The sequence below is a fragment of the Oncorhynchus kisutch genome, linkage group LG4 (genome assembly GCF_002021735.2).
Source record: "Oncorhynchus kisutch isolate 150728-3 linkage group LG4, Okis_V2, whole genome shotgun sequence".
In the NCBI taxonomy this organism is placed as follows: Eukaryota; Metazoa; Chordata; class Actinopteri; order Salmoniformes; family Salmonidae; genus Oncorhynchus; species Oncorhynchus kisutch.
Genome location: NC_034177.2, coordinates 75,542,329 through 75,563,463, shown reverse-complemented (window position 1 = coordinate 75,563,463; position 21,135 = coordinate 75,542,329). Strand labels below are relative to the sequence as shown.

At 42.0% G+C, this 21,135-nt stretch overlaps 1 protein-coding gene across 1 annotated transcript in view; it reads right to left on the bottom strand.

Annotated features, from left to right (window-relative positions):
* Positions 1 to 21,135, bottom strand: part of LOC109888991 (AT-rich interactive domain-containing protein 5B) — a 64,707-nt gene that overhangs the window by 24,816 nt on the left and 18,756 nt on the right. Inside the window, exon 4 of the mRNA XM_031823662.1 lies at positions 20,571 to 20,801. Within this exon, the coding sequence (XP_031679522.1) occupies positions 20,571 to 20,801 (231 nt within the window). The remainder of the gene's footprint in view (positions 1 to 20,570; positions 20,802 to 21,135) is intronic.

Below are 21,135 nucleotides of genomic sequence, written 5' to 3'. Positions count from 1 at the left end.
ACTTTGACTTTCTTGGTCCAAAATAGCAACTTCTCTTTTTTTATTCCCACATGACTATGAAACTAAATCAGGGGAGGGCCTATATTTCATTGACGTACAAATATGCTTTTGAAAGTCCGACATCTTCCCAACAAAAGGGAGAGATCGTTTCACTACAACCCTGTGACCCAGATGAGGCCAAAGATCATACACAGAGAATGGAGACACAGTAAGAAAGCCTGTTAGTTGCAGAACAACTTCATGTTTTTCCTTCAGGTTGAAAATCCCCTCTGAGCACCAGTGTTGTTTAAAGTGCAGGGTATTATTTGAACAACAAAACAAGGCTAATGTCCACATAAAGTCGATGTATTCTTCAGAGAGGACATTAGTATGTGGTGAGCTAACACATTTGATCTGTGTTATTAAGTTATGAACAGCAGTCAGCGTCTGACTTGTCTGACATGCTAATAATTCTCACTCTGGCATTTGACAGGTGATCTACGCCCCTCGTGTAGCCTCAGGCTTATTTCCATGCCTAGTCATTTAGAGAAAATGGTCAGAACATCAGATGCATCAAAATTGAAAAGATACATTCTATTTACAAAAGAATAGAAAGTATACAGGGTTTATTTATTATAATCTTATAGGAATTTAAGGTTTTTAAAATGTATTTCACCCTATTCGTAGATGTTGCATAATAGTCGTGTACACTGGAATATTTGTAAGGTTCCCAGAAAAAAGTATTTGTTAGTGAAGAGGCCATGTAGAATATAAATGCAACCACAGCAGAATACATCATTTAGTTGCTGAGAGCTATTCTAAATTTAATGAAGAATGTGGTTTGCTTATTCTCAGTGAACACTGGGGACGTTGAAACACAACACATAATGCCAAGCATGCAATCACTCGTTAGTGATTACTGTTCTACCTGTTCACTAAACAGAGAGAGAGAGAGACAGAAAGAGATTAGGATGGAGGAAGCGAGAGCTGGTTGAAAGAGACAGGATTTGCATACATATTTTTCCTTTTTCATTTCCATTATTTCCACTTTTAGTGAACACCCATTATTCCTGATTCACCCATTATTCAAGCATATGTACAACTCAACAGCAAAAAAACGTTCTTTTTTTAAATAACGGCACATAAAATCCCTACTGGAAGCAAACTTTCTGATTGTGTATGTTTTTCCTGCTGGGTAGCTCCATTGATGTGACATTTTCACAGTCACTGAGTCTGATGTGTTTGAAAGGGGGCTCTAACAGAGGAAAGCTCACTACTCCTGACACAGGTCAGGACACAGTATTACAGGTACTCTAGGATTAAACAGACTTCTAGAAATGAGCTAAATCCCCCAGTAAACAACAGCCTAAGGTGGGACCCACCCAGCCTTAAGGTCTTAACCTAATGTTTACACAAGTATATATCTCTCTTCCATATACACTGAGTGTACAAAGCATTAAGGACACCTGCTCTTTCCATGACAACGATTGACCAGGTGAATCTAGGTGAAAGCTATGATCCCTTATTGATGTCACCTGTTAAATCCACTTCAATCAGTGTAGATGAACAGGAGGAGACATGTTAAAGAAGGATTTTGAAGCCTTGAGACAATTTTATGTGTGCCTTTCAGAGGGTGAATGGGCAAGACAAAATATGTAAGTACCTTTGAATGAGGTATGGTAGTAGGTGCCAGGCACATAGGTTTGACTGTGTCAAGAACTACAACTCTGCTGCGGTTTTCAGACTAAACAGTTTCCTGTGTGTATCAAGAATGGTCCACCACCCAATGGACATCCAGCCAACTTGACACAACTGTGGGAAGCATTGTGGTCAACATGGGCCAGAACCTTGTAGAGTCCATGCCCCGACGAATTGGGGGTATTATTAGTATTAGGAAGATGTTCTTAATGTTTTGTACACTCAGTGTATGCAGGTTGCCTTTGATCCTCATTTAGAAATGTCACACAGTGAGGGTAACACAGAGATGCGAGGAGTAAGGGAGATGGGGGCAGCACTGTGATTTTATAAAAATGTATTTGATCTTTATTTGATCTTTTCTCATCCTCTGGCATTATGTTTAACATGTTATTCCCCAGCCAACCTCCTAATTTCCAACAAATTGTGTATTATGTGGTCCTTTCCATTTTCCTCAAAGATGATTCCTTCAGTACGCTGACTGACAGGGGAGGATGAGTGATCATTATCTCTCTAACAGAACCCGGGCTTTTTTGCATTCCTATAGTCTTTGTAACTCATATAAAGCTTTGCCTTTGGATTTCCTTTCATCTCTGTGGTTTACTTATACTGCAGGAGCTCAGAGATGTGAAATATAGTGTGACAAGTACAGAAGTATGCTAGTAAGTGCACAGTGGGTCATTTAGGTAGTTAAACAACGTGACAGCTTGTTATCCCTTCAGAGCTTAATACTGTATACTGACATGGCTTCCAATTGCCTCTTTATGTAAGCTAACGAGTATCATAATGCTCTTATCATGGAAATTAAAAATACAACAAATCCCTATTTGAATAACAATAAAAGTCAATGCAACAATAGCCATTTTCAAATGCTCAAAAAACAATATGCGACAAAATCCCTCTATCCTTTTGTTTGTCAAAAGAATTTGTAAATTAAATTCTGCCACCATCCTGGATAGGTCACATAAATTCTATGTGAAATCGATTCTATTTCTGGGACTTGTATAACCGCAAATATAATTACATGAGAAAATTATTGCTATGCCCAACAAACGTCAACTGTGGAACATTAAAAACCTATTATCAAAGGGAACAATTTGCCAGATATAACGTGGAGGGCAAATCTAGCCATATGTTTATGAAGATGGGGACCAAATGCCAGGTAGTAATTATCAATCATCATCAAAATCCAGTCAAAACAGCAGGTTGCCTGGACCCCAGTCCCCATGGCAACAGGCCCACATCGCAGCATGTATGTTTACAGGAAATGAAATAGTCCCTTTTCAGTTCAGCCTCTTTCTTCCCTAACTCACAGGTGAACGCAGCATTTAACTGCCAGCATTTAACACATTGTCCTTAAAGGAAAAATCCACCCAAAATCAGTCATTCCTATAATGAACAGTGTTAAATAACACTAACATGTGAGAACAATATTTTTTGTGAACAAATGTTTAATTTTGGCATTGTACGGTTGGTAGCAATGTGAAAATCTTTGTGGAAATCTGTTGCAGCTCAAGTTGACTACACAACCCACAATTCAATGCTATCTCTATGCTCTGGCCATTGAGATCCTATAGGTTGTCACAATAAAATGTCACAATAAGGTGTAGAGTGTTAGATTTTCCTGCTGGGGGGACAAGGAGACCCCCAGCTATGCTAAATCCATTGACAACTAGGTGCCGTTCTCAAGGGATTGGCAAATAAAGGGTAACTATTTGGTTGGAATGGTAACTATTTGGTTGTAATGGTAACTATTTGGTTGTAATGGTAACTATTTGGTTGTAATATCATCACCTCGATCTTGAAGAGCAGTCAGAACTACACATTTCTGATTATTCCATGCAAAACATTTGAGCACATTAAGCTCTATCATCAGAGTTAAACAGCAAGTAACTGCATGCACCAAAGTCAACATGATCATTAAACATCAATTGTTCATGTAATTTCAGATATTTGAGGGTTGATTCACGATATCTCTAAATATTGGCCACCATTAATTGGATATTTGAGTGATAGAAAATAAAAGTGAACTATTAAAGTATGAGTGGTTTAGGTTAATTGCTGCTGACAGACATGATAGGCTACATTTTTTTTCACCTTTATTTAACCAGGTAGGCCAGTTGAGAACAAGTTCTCATTTACAACTGCGACCTGGCCAAGATAAAGCAAAGCAGTATGACAAAAACAACAACAGAGTTACACATGGGATAAACAAGGTTACAATCAATAACATAATCGAAAATCTGTATACAGTGTGTGCAAATGAAGTAAGGAGGTAAGGCAATAAATAAAGACGAGTAATTACAATTTAGCAATTAACACTGGAGTGATAGATGTGCAGATGAGGATGTGCAAGTATAAATACTGGTATGCAAAAGAGCAGAAAAAAAACAAAAACAAATATGGGGATGAGGTAGGTAGTTGGTTGGATGGGCTATTTACAGATGGGCTGTGTACAGCTGCAGCGATCGGTTAGCTGCTCTGACAGCCGATGCTTGAAGTTAGTGAGGGAGATATAAGTCTCCAACGTCAGTGATTGTTGCAATTCGTTCCAGTCATTGGCAACAGAGAAGTGGAAGGAAAGGCGGCCAAAGGAGGTGTTGGCTTTGGGGATGACCAGTGAAATATACCTGCTGGAGCACATACTACGGGTGGGTATTGATATGGTGACCAGTGAGCTGATATAAGGCAGAGCTTTACCTAGCAAAGACTTATAGATGACCTGGAGCCAGTGGGTTTGGCGATAAATATGTAGGGAGGACCAGCCAATGAGAGCATACAGGTCGCAATGGTGGGTAGTATATGGGGCTTTGGTGACAAAATGGATGGTACTGTGATAGACTGCATCCAATTTGCTGTGCAGAGTGTTTGAGGCTATTTTGTAAATGACATCGCCGAAGTCAAGGATCGGCAGGATAGTCCGTTTTACGAGGGTATGTTTGGCAGCATGAGTGAAGGAGGCTTTGTTGCGAAATAGGAAGCTGATTCTAGATTTAACTTCAGATTGGAGATGCTTAACGTGAGTCTGGAAGGAGAGTTTACAGTCTAGCCAGACACCTAGGTATGTATAGTTGCCCCCATATTCTAAGTCAGAACCGTTGTCCAGAGTAGTGATGCTAGGCAGGCGGGTGGGTGCGGGCAGCGATCGGTTGAAGAGCATGCAATTAGTTTTACTAGCATTTATGAGCAGTTGAAGGCCACGGAAGGAGTGTTGTATGGCATTGAAGCTTGTTTGGAGGTTTGTTAACACAGTGTCCAAAGAAGGGCCAGATGTATACAGAATGGTGTCGTCTGCGTAGAGGTGGATCAAAGAATCACCAGCAGCAAGAGCAACATCATTGATATATACAGAGAAAAAGAGTTGGCCCGAGAATTGAACCCTGTGGCATCCCCATAGAGACTGCCAGAGGTCCGGACAACAGACCCTCCGATTTGACACACTGAACTCTATCTAAGAAGTAGCTAGTGAACCAGGCGAGGCAGTCATTAGAGAAACCAAGGCTGTTGAGTCTGCCAATAAGAATACAGTGATTGACAGAGTCGAAAGCCTTTTCCAGGTTGATGAAGACGGCTGCACAGTACTGTTTTTTATTGACGGTAGTTATGATATTGTTTAGGACCTTGAGCGTGGATGAGGTGCACCCGTGACCAGCTCATAAACCAGATTGCACAGCGGAGAAGGTACGGTGGAATTCGAGATGGTCGATGATCTGTTTGTTCACTTGGCTTTCGAAGACTTTAGAAAGGCAGTGCAGGATGGATATAGGTCTGTAACAGTTTGGGTCTAGAGTGTCTCCCCCTTTGAAGAGGGGGATAATCGCGGCCGCTTTCCAATCTTTAGGAATCTCAGACGATACATTGATTGATGGACCACATCACATTGGCTGGCTAGCTAATAACAGATCACGTTAATATGGCTAGTTAACAAGCTAACTTTCAGGGGATAAACCAGATGGCTATATTGTTAGATTTGCTTGCCATTTATAGTGGTGATGACAGAAGTCTGACTGACAACTTTGACAATGTCAGGCTCTTTCCAAAAGCATAATCTCTGATAAAGCAAGCTAAATAACACATATTGCTGTCTAGCTAGCTACATGCCAAATGGATACGCTACCCTCAAGTATCTGAAATGACGTGATTTAATTGATGTTTACTGATCATGAAAAGCATGCAGTTACTTTCTGTTTAACTCTGATGATCAAGCTTTTAAATGTGGAATAAACCGAACTGTGTTGTTCTGAGGTGATGATATTAAAACCAAATATAGTTATAACATTTATTTAACAATCCCTTGCCAATGGTTTTGGTGGAGCTGGGTGTCTCCTTGCCTCCCAAGCAGCCAAATTGAACACTATGCATCATATAGTAATGTTTTATTGATAACGACATATTAAATTACTAGAGGAGCTATGTCATAAACCAAGGATCATCAATCAACTAGATTCAGCCGCGGGTCATTTTTTTCTTGAGCTGATGGTTGGGGGGCCGGAAAACATAATTGAAAATCATTTGTAGACTGCAAGTTGACGGCAATAATCCCAAACAGACCAAATATTTTACTAAAATATAATAATTTCCAACCTTCCTTACATTTTTGTTTTACACAGAAAACTTGGGGGGAGACAAATAAAACCGATTGAGTTTGAGTTTGAGTTTATTTTTTATTTTTACAGGGACAGTGCACATTAATCAACGTTTCAGTAAAAGTGCCGGTTTTAGCCAGCCGGCTAATTTTCAACCGCAGTCCCTGGGCAGGTTATTAAAAACAATTACAATATAGACAATAGCAACATAGAACAAGCAAGACATAGCAACATAGGACAAGCAAGACATAGCATACAGGCATAGCATACAGATTAAAGACCGCCAGTTAGGAAACCCTGTCATAAACCCTCAAAGTTCCAGAATGGGGGAAATGGAAGCCTTATTTTGTACTCAGGGCACCATTAGGAATGAAACCCTGGTCTCAATTGGGCTATCCTGAATAAATAAAATGTAATACATTTCTTGGAAAACTGTCCTCTTGTTTACTTTTTGTATTTTTTGTATATATTTCATTTTATTTTCAATCTCTTTTCCATTTCTAAATTAAATATACCTTCCGGTAACCCGCCTTACTCAATGTGACACGGATACGCTATTTCTTAGACCTTATAGCCAGAACCTCCATCAGAAGCTAACCAGCTAATTAGCTAGTAGCTATTTAGTCATTGTTAGCCACTGCTAGCGGCCTTTAACTTCTGCACAGACACCAGCCGTTTTAGCCTGGATAATACTTGCCAGCCTGCCAGTATCGTACAGTTTTCTCCACTACAACGCTGGATTCCTGCCGTAAACCCTGGACCATTACTCCTGATCATCACAGCTAGCTAGCTGCCACCGAGTGACCCAGCCCCAAAGCTAAACCTGAGCCAGGCCCACCTCCCGGCCTACTCTGTGATCACATGGCTAGAATCCACTACTCCACCGGATCCTTGCTGTAAGCTCTGGATCTTTGCATCGGATCATCGCTGCTAGCTAGCTGCTACCGAGTGGTTATAGTGGCTAACGCCCCTGCCCCGAAGCTAGCACCAGTTAGCCGCGAGCCAGGCGCATCTCCCGGCTAGTAAACTCCAATAATTCTTTCACTATCTGGCCCGGACCAGTTGTGGTGGTACGGCAGGGCGCTGTGTCGACAAAGGGTCCCGGCCAGATAGCGAAATAATTACCCCATCCTGTGCCCTCAACCAGGCTTTGCCGGACATCAGACCAGACGCTTCTACTTACCCCGGCCTGCTAACCTTAAACGCTGTGTCTCCCACGTGCTAGCTTGGTAAGGACTACCCTACTGCTTCCTTGTTCCATCTATTGCTGTTCACTGGACCCTATGATCACCTGCTGGACTGTTCATTAATCACGGTACTCCATTTTGTTTATTTTTTGTTTATCTGTCGGCCCCAGCCTCAAACCCCAGGCCCTGTGTGTAGTTAACCGACCCTCTCTGCCCATTCATCACTATTTTACCTGTTGTTGTTGTCTTAGCTGATTAGGTGTTGTCTTAGCTATCTCTCCCAATCAACACCTGTGATTGCTTTATGCCTCGCTTTATGTCTCTCTCAAATGTCAATATGTCTTATACACTGTTGTTTAGGATAGTTATCATTGTTTTAGTTTACTGCGCAGCCCCTAGTCCCACTCAACATGCCTCAGATACATCCTTTGTCCCACCTCCCACACATGTGGTGACCTCACCCAGCATAACTAGCCTGTCCAGAGATGCAACCTCTCTTATCTTCACTCGGTTCCTGGGTTTACCTCCACTGTACCCGCACCCCACCATACCCCTGTCTGTACATTATGCCCTGAATCTATTTTACCACGCCCAGAATTCTGCTCCTTTTATTCTCTGTCCCCAACGCACTAGACGACCAGTTTTGATAGTCTTTAGCCGTACCCTCATCCTACTCCTCCTCTGTCCTCGGGTGATGTGGAGTTTAACCCAGGCTCTGCGTGTCCCCAGGCACTCTCATTTGTTGACTTCTGTAACCGAAAAAGCCTTGGTTTCATGCTTGTTAACATCAGAAGCCTCCTCCCTAAGTTTGTTTTACTCACTGCTTTAGCACACTCCGCAAACCCTGATGTCCTTGCCGTGTCTGAATCCTGGCTTAGGAAGGCCACCAAAAATTCTGAGATTTTCATACCCAATTACAACATTTTCCATGAAGATAGAACTGCCAAAGGGGGAGGAGCTGTAATCTACTCCAGAGATAGCCTGCAAAGTTCTGTCATACTATCCAGGTCTATGCCCAAACACTTTGAGCTTCTAATTTAAAAAATGAATCCCTCCAGAAATAAGTCTCTCACTGTTGCCGCCTGTTATAGACACCCCTCAGCTCCCAGCTGTGCCCTTGACACCATATGTGAATTGATTGCCCCCCCATCTATCTTCAGAGTTCGTTTTGATAGGTGACCGAAACTGGGATATGCTTAACACCCCGGCTGTCCTCCAATCTAAACTAGATGCCCTCAATCTCACACAAATTATCAAGGAACCCACCAGGTACAACCCTAAATCCGTAAACATTGGCACCCTCATAGATATTATCCTGACCAACTTGCCCTCCAAATACACCTCTGCTGTTTTCAATCAGGATCTCGGTGAACACTTCCACCATTACCACCCCTCATCACTGTCAAACGCTCCCTAAAACACTTCAGCGAGCAGGCCTTTCTAATCGACCTGGCCCGGGTATCCTGGAAGGATATTGACCTCATCCCGTAAGTCGAGGATGCCTGGTCGTTCTTTAAAAGGAATTTCCTCACCATCTTAAATAAGCATGCCCCTATCAAAAAATGTGGAACTAAGAACAGATATAGCCCTTGGTTGACTCCAGACCTGACTGTATGACTGTAAATCCATGATAATCGAGAATTTAAAAAAGCATTTCTCTACGTCTAGCTACGCTTTCCTCCTGGCTAACCCAACCCCGGCCAACAGCTCCGCACCCCCCGCAGCTACTTGCCCAAGCCTCCCCAGCTTCTCCTTCACCCAAATCCAGATAGCAGATGTTCTGAAAGAGCTGCAAAACCTGGACCCGTACAAATCAGCTGGGCTAGACAATCTGGACCCTCTCTTTCTAAAATGATCCGCCGCCATTGTTGCAACTCCTATTACCAGTCTGTTCAACCTCTCTTTCGTATCGTCCGAGATCCCTAAAGACTGGAATGTGAATGCAGTCATCCCCCTCTTCAAAGGGGGTGACACTCTAGACCCAAACTGTTATAGACCCATATCCATCCTGCCCTGCCTTTCTAAAGTCTTCGAAAGCCAAGTTAATAAACAGATCACTGACCATATCGAATCCCACCATACCTTCTCGGCTGTGCAATCCGGTTTCCGAGCTGGTCACGGGTGCACCTCAGCCACGCTCAAGGTACAAAAAAGATATCAAAACCTTCATTGATAAAAAACAGTACTGTGCAGCCGTCTTCATCGACCTGGCCAAGGCTTCGACTCTGTCAATCACTGTGTTCTTATCGGCTGACTCAACAGCCTTGGTTCTCAGACAGAGTTCAGTGTGTCAAATCAGAGGGCTTGTTGTCCGGACTGCTGGCAGTCTCTATGGGGGTGCCACAGGGTTCTATTCTCGGGCCGACTCTTTTCTCTGTATATATCAATGATGTCGCTCTTGCTGTGGGTGATTCCCTGATCCACCTCTACGCAGACGACACCATTCTGTATACATCTGGCCCTTCTTTGGACACTGTGTTAACTAACCTCCAAATGACCTTCAATGCCATACAACACTCGTTCCGTGGCCTCCAACTCCAACTGTTCGCTGCCCAACCAGCATCACTACTCTGGAAGGTTCTGACTTAGAATATGCGGACAACTACAAATACCTAGGTGTCTGGCTAGACTGTAAACTCTCCTTCCAGACTCATATTAAGCATCTCCAATCCAAAATTAAATCTAGAATCGGCTATCTATTTCGCAACAAAGCCTCCTCCACTCATGCTGCCAAACATACCCTCGTAAAACGGACTAACATGCCGATCCTTGACTTCGACGATGTCATTTACAAAATAGCCTCAAAAACTCTACTCAGCTAATTGGATGCAGTCTATCACAGTGCCATCCATTTTGTCACCAAAGCCCCATATACTACCCACCATTGCGACCTGTATGCTCTTGTTGGCTGGTCCTCGCTACATATTTATCGCCAAACCCACTGGCTCCAGGTCATCTATAAGTCTTTGCTCGGTAAAGCTCTGCCTTATCTCAGCTCACTGGTCACCATAGCAACACCCACCCGTAGCATGCAGGTCGCAATGGTGGTATATCCAGCAGGTATATTTCAATGGTCATCCCCAAAGCCAACACCTCCTTTGGCCCCCTTTCCTTCCAGTTCTCTGCTGCCAATGACTGGATCGAATTGCAAAAATCGCTGAAGCTGGAGACTTATACAGTACTTAGTGAGTTCCCTCACTAACTTCAAACATCAGCTATCTGTGCAGCTAACCGATCGCTGCAGCTGTACATAGCCCATCTGTAAATAGCCCACCCAATCTACCTTCCTCATCCCCATATTGTTTTTATTTACTTTTCTGCTCCTTTGCACACCAGTATTTGTACTTGCACATCACCATCTGCTCATCTATCACTCCAGTGTTAATTTGCTAAATTGTAATTACTTCGCTACTATGGCCTATTTATTGTCTTACATCCTCACGCCATTTGCACACACTGTATATAGACTTTATTTTTTTCCCTATTGTGTTATTAACTGTACGCTTGTTTAATACATGTGTAACTCTGTGTTGTTGTTTGTATCGCACTGCTTTGCCTTATCTTGGCCAGGTCGCAGTTGTAAATGAGAACTTGTTCTCAACTAGCTTACCTGGTTAAATAAAGGTGAAATAAAAATAAATGTAATTAAAATTAAATTATACAATATAGTACTTGTTGCATTTACAACTTGTCTAAGTCCTGTCATCAACTGATTTCAGCCAGTGTATGGCTGTTGATTGACTGCATTGTAGCAAACTAACAAACATGCATTGCAGATAATTCTCTAAATTCATTATTTTACACAATATCTTATCACAGCACTGGCAAACCATGGTTGACCAACTCCCTGACCAAAATGGCTGACCTTTTTCCCATCATATGACGGTTCATATCCATTCTAGTATTCTAATTCCTAACTCTATACTCCATATACTTATTCTATACTCTATACTTATTATTCAGTAATAATAAGGAATTCCCCTTGACCGGCCCCCAAATTCGGGAAAACAAAGATTCTTTCACATTGACCCCAGTGTAAAAGAGCCAACTTTGTAGTACATTTTTAGTTATACAGAAATAACAAAACAGGGCCTCCCGGGTGCAGTGCCCAGGCTCTGTCGTAACCGGCCGAGACCGGGAGGTCCGTGGGGCGACGCACAATTGGCTTAGCGTCGTCCGGGTTAGGGAGGGCTTGGCCTGTAGGGATATCCTTGTCTCATTGCGCACAAGCAACTCCTGTGGCGGGCCGGGGCGCAGTGCGCGCCAACCAAGGTTGCCAGGTGCACAGTGTTTCCTCCGACACATTGGTGTGGCTGGCTTCCGGGTTGGATGTGCGCTGTGTTAAGAAGCAGTGCGGCTTGGTTGGGTTGTGTATCGGAGGACGCATGACCTTCAACCTTCGTCTCTCCCGAGCCCATATGGGAGTTGTAGCGATGAGACAAGATAGTAGCTACTAAACAATTGGATACCACGAAATTGGGGAGAAAAAAGGGGTAAAAAACTGACACACACACACACACAAAAAAAAAAGAACAAAACATGCCGAAAGGCTGATGTGGTGTTCGATGTACATGTAACCAGGTCAGAAATCCCGACCTATGGTTCGCAATGCACCCACGTAGGGAGATATAGATTGCGAGAAGAGCCCTATGGCTTCAGGCTATTTGGTGTGTGTTAGTGGGAAATTGTGGGGAGCCGGTGTCCAAGATGGCTACACGTATCTATAGCTCTATGTGTGTGGAAAACATTTCATCATGGGTAAGGTATTTAACTTGTTTAGTATAGTCCGTTTCTAACTCCATTCACTACTTGTAGCTGTATAGTCTGTTTGTTTGTGTTGGTGGTCTTGGCTAGTTTATTGTTCCGGTTGGTAGCTAGCTAGCAATCACTCACATGGCTGCTCTCACCGTCATGAACAGGGGCATGAGGGAAGCCCGACAATATAACGTTTTCCAAGTAGTGAGAATGCTTGGGAGCAGGCCATGTTGAAAAGTCATCTTTAGACATGTTGTACTTTTCTTCAATGTAGTTTTGTAATTGACTAAAAGCAGACAAGAAAATTGCGTTTGAAAAAGGTTACGTTTTTGCTGTGAGCCACTGAGGGAAACCTAGGTAACCACAGGTTGTTTTCCCCACAGGCGGCCTGAGCCGTGACTTTCTATCTAATACCGACTGGGGGTGTGGAGTTTGCTGGCTAGCTAGCAAACGTAGCTACACACAATAATACGAAAGTCAATATCAGCATGTGAAGTAGCTAGTTAGCTGTAAAATCCCCTAAACAAACTGCACTATCAATTTAGGAGTCTACAATCTCACCATGTTCAACCTGCAGATTGTGTGCTTCACATTGGAGTCTGACGTTTGCAACAGCACCATGCAATGCACCCTGGATTGAAGAGGACACATCTGGTTCACCCTCTGTTAAATTACACATATCTCGAGGTAGGAATATCTCAAATATATATATATATATATATATATATATATGATCAATGGCTCATTCAAGAGAAGACCTCCCGCATTATGACATCAGACAGTATTGAAATCTGACCTGTATGATAGACGTTTTCGCAATCTAAAAGTAATCTTCCTATTAACTTCCAGTATAGTGAGAGCGTCTTTTACACAATGCTACGTCATACTGACTGTATTTCTGCCTGCACGAACAGCAAGAGCTCAGATACATATGAAAAGATAGTTGACTCGATACACTCTTAGAAAAAAAGAGCTCCAAAAGGGTTACTTCAGCTGTCCCCATAGGAGGACCCTTTTTTGGTTCCAGGTAGAACCTTTTTTTGGTTTCAGGTAGAATCCTTTTGGTTCCATGTAGAACCCTTTGTAGAAAGGGATCTTCATGGAACCCAAAAGGGTTCTACCTTGAACCAAAAATTGTTTTTCAAAGGGTTCTCCTAGGGGGGCAGCCGAAGAACCAATTTAGGTTCTAGATAGCACCCTTTTTTCTAAGAGTGTAGAACATCACTCGGAGATGCCCAAAAATGATATAACATTCAAAATGGGTGAACCTTTCCTTTTAAGAGGGCATACACACTTCCTTTATGTCCACTACTATTCCATCTGGTTGGGATACCCTGTAAAACCACACATTTCACTGCACCTATCCAGTGTGTGACAATAAAACATCTTTATTTTATTTAACCACAGAGTTAAAGTTAACAGCCCTCGAAGCTCCTGATACAGCTGAAGACACGTCTGTAATATCTGGATGTTGTTTAATAATGGCCCTAAGGTTTATTATGTTCCCCTGCAAAGACCAATACTCTTTTTTGTTGTCCATGTCTCTGTCCCTCTGTTTTAGCTTTACATATACTACATGTCTTCGTGTAGACCCACTTTCCAAGTCACAAAGGCTCAAAATACCTTCTTAGATGGCAGTGTCTACTGTATGTAATTTTAAAATGTTGTGTGAAAAGAATATTTGTGTCACATCTTACCCAACAACCCTCTGATACCTCACGTTTACAGAATAACCATGGTCTTTCATCCTCCTGGAATAAATATGAAATTCACTTTAAACAAGATCCGCTAATTTACATGATTAGCTAATAAACAAAACAATTTGAGCTAAAATTATCAGAAGTGCGTATGAATTTGCCTTGTTTATTATTGCTGTCATTTGCCACTGCAGCTTTATTTGTGCAGTGTTGTGTATGCACCCCTTGGGAAGGGAACATTACTCTTTCATCAGATCAAATGAAGTGAAACGGAGTGATTCCAGGAAGAGCCAATTAAACTGTTCAAAGACGTTTATTATGGTGAGGATTATGAAATCATTTTCATTGGGTGGAGTGTGTTAGAGGGTGTGAATGTGTGTGATTGTGCTGAGCAAACTCATAAAGTAGCAGTGCTTGAGTGTACACTAATACACTCAAAGTACACTCAAGCATTAAATTGCCCCTATGCCATTCTCACATGTACAATACCATACATTTAACTTAAACGTACAGTTCAACGAGCATTCTTTAATCCTGCTCTTTTAAAATTATGCATATATAAATCAGAATTTTACTTAAACACACAATTTTTCCCTCTGCCTTTCATTCTCGCTGTCCACTTTCCTCCTCATGTGATACACTCATGATCTTTGCAGCGTGCCATTGGGACTCATTAACAGACATCATTCTCCAAACTCTGCCAGCTTTAAACCACAACCAAGCTGACAAGCAGAGTAAAGAATGATCTGAACTCTGACCTTGAAAAAACCTGACAACATCCCCGTGCTCCATTTAGATCCAGTCACAGTGTGTGATTTCAACACACCAAATGCTCTGTCCCCACCCCACCATACATCTCCTCTGTCCAGGCCCATTAAGAAAGATACAAGTGCTGCTCTGTTGTCAAAAAGGAGGAAAATATCAAACAAATACATTAATAGTGTCATGTTCTAAAAATATATATCTGAGCAGTTTACATACAGTGGAGTTCAGATTTGCCTTGTGCCTGAGTTGGCAGTGTCACTAAATGGCTATTGTTTAGAGAGAAGAAAATCCCTTTTAAGGATGAAAGTCAAGCCTAACAACACACAGAGGGGCTGTCCCAAATACGGCATGTCTTTCTGTGAGAGCGAATGTAAAACAGACAAAATTACGTAATGTGGGATTTGCTAAAAACGGGCTAACCTTCAAACGTTTCCAGATTATTGATATTGACAGAGTGAAACAAAAACGAAATGGGTCTGGCTGGGGCTTTTAAAAATCAAAGAATCTGTTTCATATATAACTACCCAGCAGTGGAGGAGCTCAAGACTTATGCTATTCATTACCGGGAAAGGAGAAATCACAGCGACCTATAAATAAATGAATGCATGAATAAACACACCCATACATCAATAAACCATAATGCATTCCAATAGATTACGCTCCAGTTACATTTGATGGGATTGAGTTAACCAAAGAGCTATTGTGACGACTTTGTCATGTAAAATCTTTGAGCATTAAACTGTGGTGGTGATAAATAATAAATGTATACTCATTTCAAATAGGTCAGGGCATGCTTTTCCACTACCTATTGTCTGTTTGTAGGGTAATTTATTCCTCTGAGAGATAGTGAGATGTTTCCCTCGCTGAATAACACAGATGCCTTCCTTCTTCATTGTACCGTGATGAGGAAGTAGTGTTAGTAAGAGTGATGCTATTTACGATACTCATAAACGATGTTCAAAAATACCAACATTCCTCTACCTGCAAATATGATAGGAGCAAAAGACTGCCCACACAACGCACTTAAAGGGGAAGTTCATCCATTTTTGCATGTGGCCTTATTTTCACTCAAACTTCCCATTTAAAATACAAACTTCAAGGGTGTGTAATATCATCCCTCGTGACTCATTGACTCCAGGCCCCAGCATACTACTCCACAACCTCTATACGATGTGTTGTGTAGGAATTAAGCAACTTCAAGAGCCTGTGAAAGTCCTCTCCTTACTCTCTCTGTCCAGATAAATCATACCTCTCCAGGCTGTTTAATGTACAGACAAAAGTCCTGTAATAATGTACAGACAAAAGGCCTGTAGTAATGTGCATCTGGGCAGCTTGTTTCTGATTAGGATACAAAACAAGGGATATTATGCTTCACCACACAGTCATGCTATCAGTGGACTGAAAATGCTTTTAGTTCAGTACCAATGTGAGGTTCTTCTTAACATGAAAACATTTTTTTTCACATGCTTAAATCCTTAATCTAATGTTTCATGATATGGCATATGGATGATAAAAAATGCATGACCATGGTTAACACAGTTCCGAATTGATGGGCGGTTCAGAAAGATAAGAAAATTACATCTCTATGATTACCCAAATACTTTAAAACAGTGGCAGCTATATAGCCTGATTTTAGCTTTGGAAGAAAGGTTTCAGAGCAGGAATTCTTCCAATCTATAGGGGAGCACATGTTAACAGTTTAGCAGGATAAAAATGGGCCTGTCTTAGGCAATCTCCAGCTCTACTGGGATTCAGTGGAGGGGAGTGACACAGGCACACAAAGGAAATCACTCCTTTATCAGTGTGTTTACATTCTGCTCTCATCCTGGCCATGCTACAGTGCTTTTACAGGAACATTTACACAGTTTACACTCCAGAGCGAGTGCCCTTCAATTCACAATACGATAAAAATAGAATCTCTTTAGGATCTATGCATCTGGGTAGCATTAATATCCAGCAATAAATCTTTCCCCCCCGAGGATTACTAAAAGGATTCAGATGGATTCCAGAAAATGTTCCACTTTAATAAACATAAAACCCCAAAATCTGAGCGGAAACATTTCAAACAGGCAAACAATAACAACAGTTTTTGCACAAAAACATATAGATTTTATCTCCTTCCCAGACATAGCAGTTTGAATAAAAGACTAAACGAACGAATGAGCCTGTAGTTTCACCTCAAACATAAGTACTTCATCAGCTTTCAAAACACTGTTTATTTAAGCAATGGGTATTATGTTTCTCAGAGGTGGGGGCGGGGAGGGTAAGCAACATTATTACTTTGTCGCAGGAAAATAAGAAGAACTTGTCTCACAATATTCTCAAAGCATGGTTCCACTGTTGCCAGGCATGTAATTATACCAATGTTCAAGACAACATGTTCTCTCACAGCATATTCCAACCACAGAATTACAATTTTAGTATGATTACCACAGAGCAAAGTTAATCTTACTGCCTCGAACTATCTCCCAGAGGAAATGTCTTGGAACGCTAACATTTCTTCAAACCTTTCTTTGTAGACTATGTTATGTAATGACAAATTTTTCTTCCGTCATATCTGTGTGGTTGTACAGAAGAGTATGTTCACAGAAAATATGATAATAATATGCAATAGTCACATTGTCATCATCCTCTCCACAGTTTGGTAGAAATGAGGCTACATGAATATGGAAATAGGAAGTAAGTACATGATACTAAGTGACATCATGTCAAGCTGCCCTGCTATTACACGGGCCTTGAGTAACCAAACCAAAATAAACCCTTAACGTTCTCTAAATGACAGTGGCACTCCTTGGTCCTCTCTAGATAGCAGCATTTTAATTATTAGCAGTGTTCCAGTAGTTCTGCAGTGACACAAATGACATTCTGTCCACACACCGTGAGGTGGCTGTCAATTCACTTGAATAAAAAAAGAACGTCTGTTAAATGGGCAATGCTAGAAAAAGACTTGGCCAATGTTAAAGGTCAGGATTAGCATTGGAAAAGCATAAATACAATCGTTTCCAGTCACTTCTAGCTTTAACAACGGCCCATTATTCACTGCCCCTGGCACTTGACCTAATACAAATCTGGATTAAACATGGGTGAATTTAATGTTTCCTAACACGAATGAAACACATATTAATGTGGCGTATTGAAAGAAGTGGTGTTTACGTAATGACACTTCAGTCAGAGAGTGAAAAAGACTTGTGCCTGAATGCGGTGTGACACTTACATGTGCTGGCACAATGAGCCAACAGTATGAGCAGCAGGAGAATGTGAGCTTGCTATTCATTCATACCAGATTTTCCTACGCATAAAACAGTTTCCCCTCACCTCCTCATTTTTCTTTTAAAATTAAATTACCCACACAGACAATCTCTCCAAAATGTTTTACCTGTTCCACAATTACGGTGAGTTAAGCTATAATTCAAAAGGTCCAAAGAGTTAAGCTATAAAAAAAATGGGTTCAAGCCAGCCGTTTTTATCTCAATATCAAATCAATTATGTACCTTACTATGATTGTTTTAAATCAAAATGGTGAAAAAGAAACAAAAGCAGCTTTTTAGCAAAGATCAATTTCTCAAGCAAGAATTTAACTAGGAAAATCTGTGAGTGGTCTGAGTGGGGAAGGAAAAACTGAAAACTAGATGATATTGGCAGAGAGGTTTGGAATTATTTCTTATTGGTCTATAGGTCGTTATCACTAAAACGTCACAATATTGTGCAGAGCGTTAGATTTGGCTGCTGGGGCTTCACTAAAACCATTGACAACTACGTGCCATTTTCAAGGGATTGTTGAATAACTTATAACTACACTACATGACCATGCTTGTCGAACATCTCATTTCAAAATCATGGGCCACAAGTGTATTAGTGAGGTCGAGCACTGATGTTGGGCGATTAGGCCTGGCTCGCAGTCGGCGTTCCAATTCATCCCAAAGGGTGTTCGATGTGGTTGAGGTCAGGACAATGTGCAGGTCAGTCAAGTTCTTCCACACCAATCTCGACAAACCCTTTTTGTATGGACCTCGCTTTGTGCACGGGGGCATTGTCATGCTGAAACAGAAAAGGGCCTCCCCCAAATTGTTGCCACAAATTTGGAAGCACAGATCATATAGAATGTCGTTTTATGCTACAGCGTTAAGATTTCTCTTAACTGGAACTAAGGGGCTTAGCCCGAACTATGAAAAATTGCCCAAGACCATTATTCCTCCTCCACCAAACTTTACAGTTGACACTAGGCATTCGGGCAGGTAGCGTTCTCCTGGCATCCGTCAAACCCAGATTCGACCATCCCTCCAGCCGATGCTTGGCATTGTGCATGGTGATCTTAGGCTTGTGTGCGGCTGCTCGGCCACGGAAACACATTTCATGAAGCTCCCAACGAACAGTTATCGTGCTGACGTTGCTTCCAGAGGCAGTTTGGAACTCGATAGTGAGTATTGCAACGAAGGACAGATGATTTTTACGCGCTGGGCGCTTCAGCGGTCCCATTTTGTGAGCTTGTGTGGCCTACCACTTCACGGTAGGCCACACAGACTGTTCCACTTCACAATAACAACACTTACAGTTAACCAGGGCAGCTCTAGCAGGGCAGACATTTTATGAACTGACTTGTTGCAAAGTCACTGAGCTCTTCAGTAAGGCCATTCTACTGCCAATGTTTGTTTATGGAGATTGCATGGCTGTGTGCTCGATATTATACACCTGTCAGCAACAGTGTGGCTGAAATACCCGAATCCACTAATTTGAAGGGGTGTCCATATACTTTTGCGCTAGTGCGCAAAGAGACAAGGATATCCCTTCCGGCCAAACCCTCCCTAACCCGGACGACGCTAGGCCACTTGTGCGTCACCCCACGGACCTCCCGGTCATGGCCGGCTGCGACAGAGCCTAGGCTCGAACCTAGAGTCTCTGGTGGCACAGCTAGCACTGCGATGCAGTGCCTTAGACCACTGCGCCACCCGGGAGGCCCTGACTTACCACTATGTTTTGCCAACTGTGCAAAGTTTCTACCGGTAGCTTGCAAAGTAAACATTACCAGCTAACAGTACATCGGAAAATGCGCCCTTATGCTGCTTGACAGGCAGAACCCACAAAGGATAGGAAATTAACCCAAATCACTCACACTTGACAGGTATAGTTCACTTTGAATTTATATTACACAAATATCAAATTAATGGTGGCCAATATTGAGAGATGATAGAGATAAATGTGCGAAATTGTTTTTCCTAGAATAATCAGAACTGTGTAGTTCTGACTATTCTCTTCAAGAGCTGATGATATTACAACCAAATAGTTTTTTTTTATATCCTTAAAAATGGCACGCAGTTGTCAATGGTTTTAGCGAAGCTGGGGTTCTCCTTGCAGGCAAATCAAACGCTCTGCGCCATATTGTGACGTGTTATTGATAACGACCTATAAATAATTTACCGCCTGATGATGTCACTAGGGAGGCCAAAACTCCATTCCACCAAAACAGGCTGAAATTTCAGTAGGTCTTTCAAACCGCTCTCACACTAAAAGGGAATTATTATAATTTTCACAATTTCACAGGCTTATTCCAATCTCATACTGTAGAAATATATATATAACATAGGAAAATCACTGGGCTGCGCTGGGCCTTTAAACAAAGACTATCTTAAGGACAGATGATACTCATCAGTATGGTGTGTTTTGCAGTGTTAGGGTCAGTTCCATTTCAATTCAGTCCGTTTTGGAAGTGAACTGAATCATCTCAGGTCCACATAGGGAATTTCAATTCAAGGTCACATAGAGACTTTCAATTCAATCCATCCCTCGAAGTGACTTGAATCAAAGTGGAAGTGACCTCAACCCTGTGTGGTGTTCAGTCGGCGCAAAATTGGAGAAAACCTTTTAAAGCGGAACAGGTGCTTCCTGCACCCTAGCATTTTGGGACTTACCGAACTCGTCGCAGACACTCTCGTTCTGCAGCAGGGTGGGGTGTTCGAAGGTGTCCCTGCAGTAGAGGATGCGTGTTGTGCTGTGTAGGGAGGCGATGCCACCCAGAGCCAGCACGGTGTGGTTCGTCAGCAGGGCCGACGGCTGCTCTCTGAGCCGGGCCAGGACAGAGCGGTAACGGCAGTACTGGGGATAGCTCAGCACCAGAACCTTCCTGCCGTCATCTTCCTGGCCTGGAGCAAAACAATATTTCAAACAAACAGTCAGCCCTAGTTCCAAACAAATATAGTTTAAACCCACCCCCACCCCCTGATAATGACACATTTCACTTGAATACGGGAATGAGTACGACTTTATGTATGACATATACTGATAATAGCAGAGGCAAATGTCAAGACAACTAAAATATCTTCACATCTAGATTGGCAGGTGTTAATAAGCAACTTATAAGTAAATTCAAGCAGCAGTTTTCCCAGGATTTCTCACTTTAGGAAAACAAGCATGTAAGAAATGCCCCTTAACACCTCTTGGGGCTAGGGGGCAGAATATTCACTTTTGGATAAATAG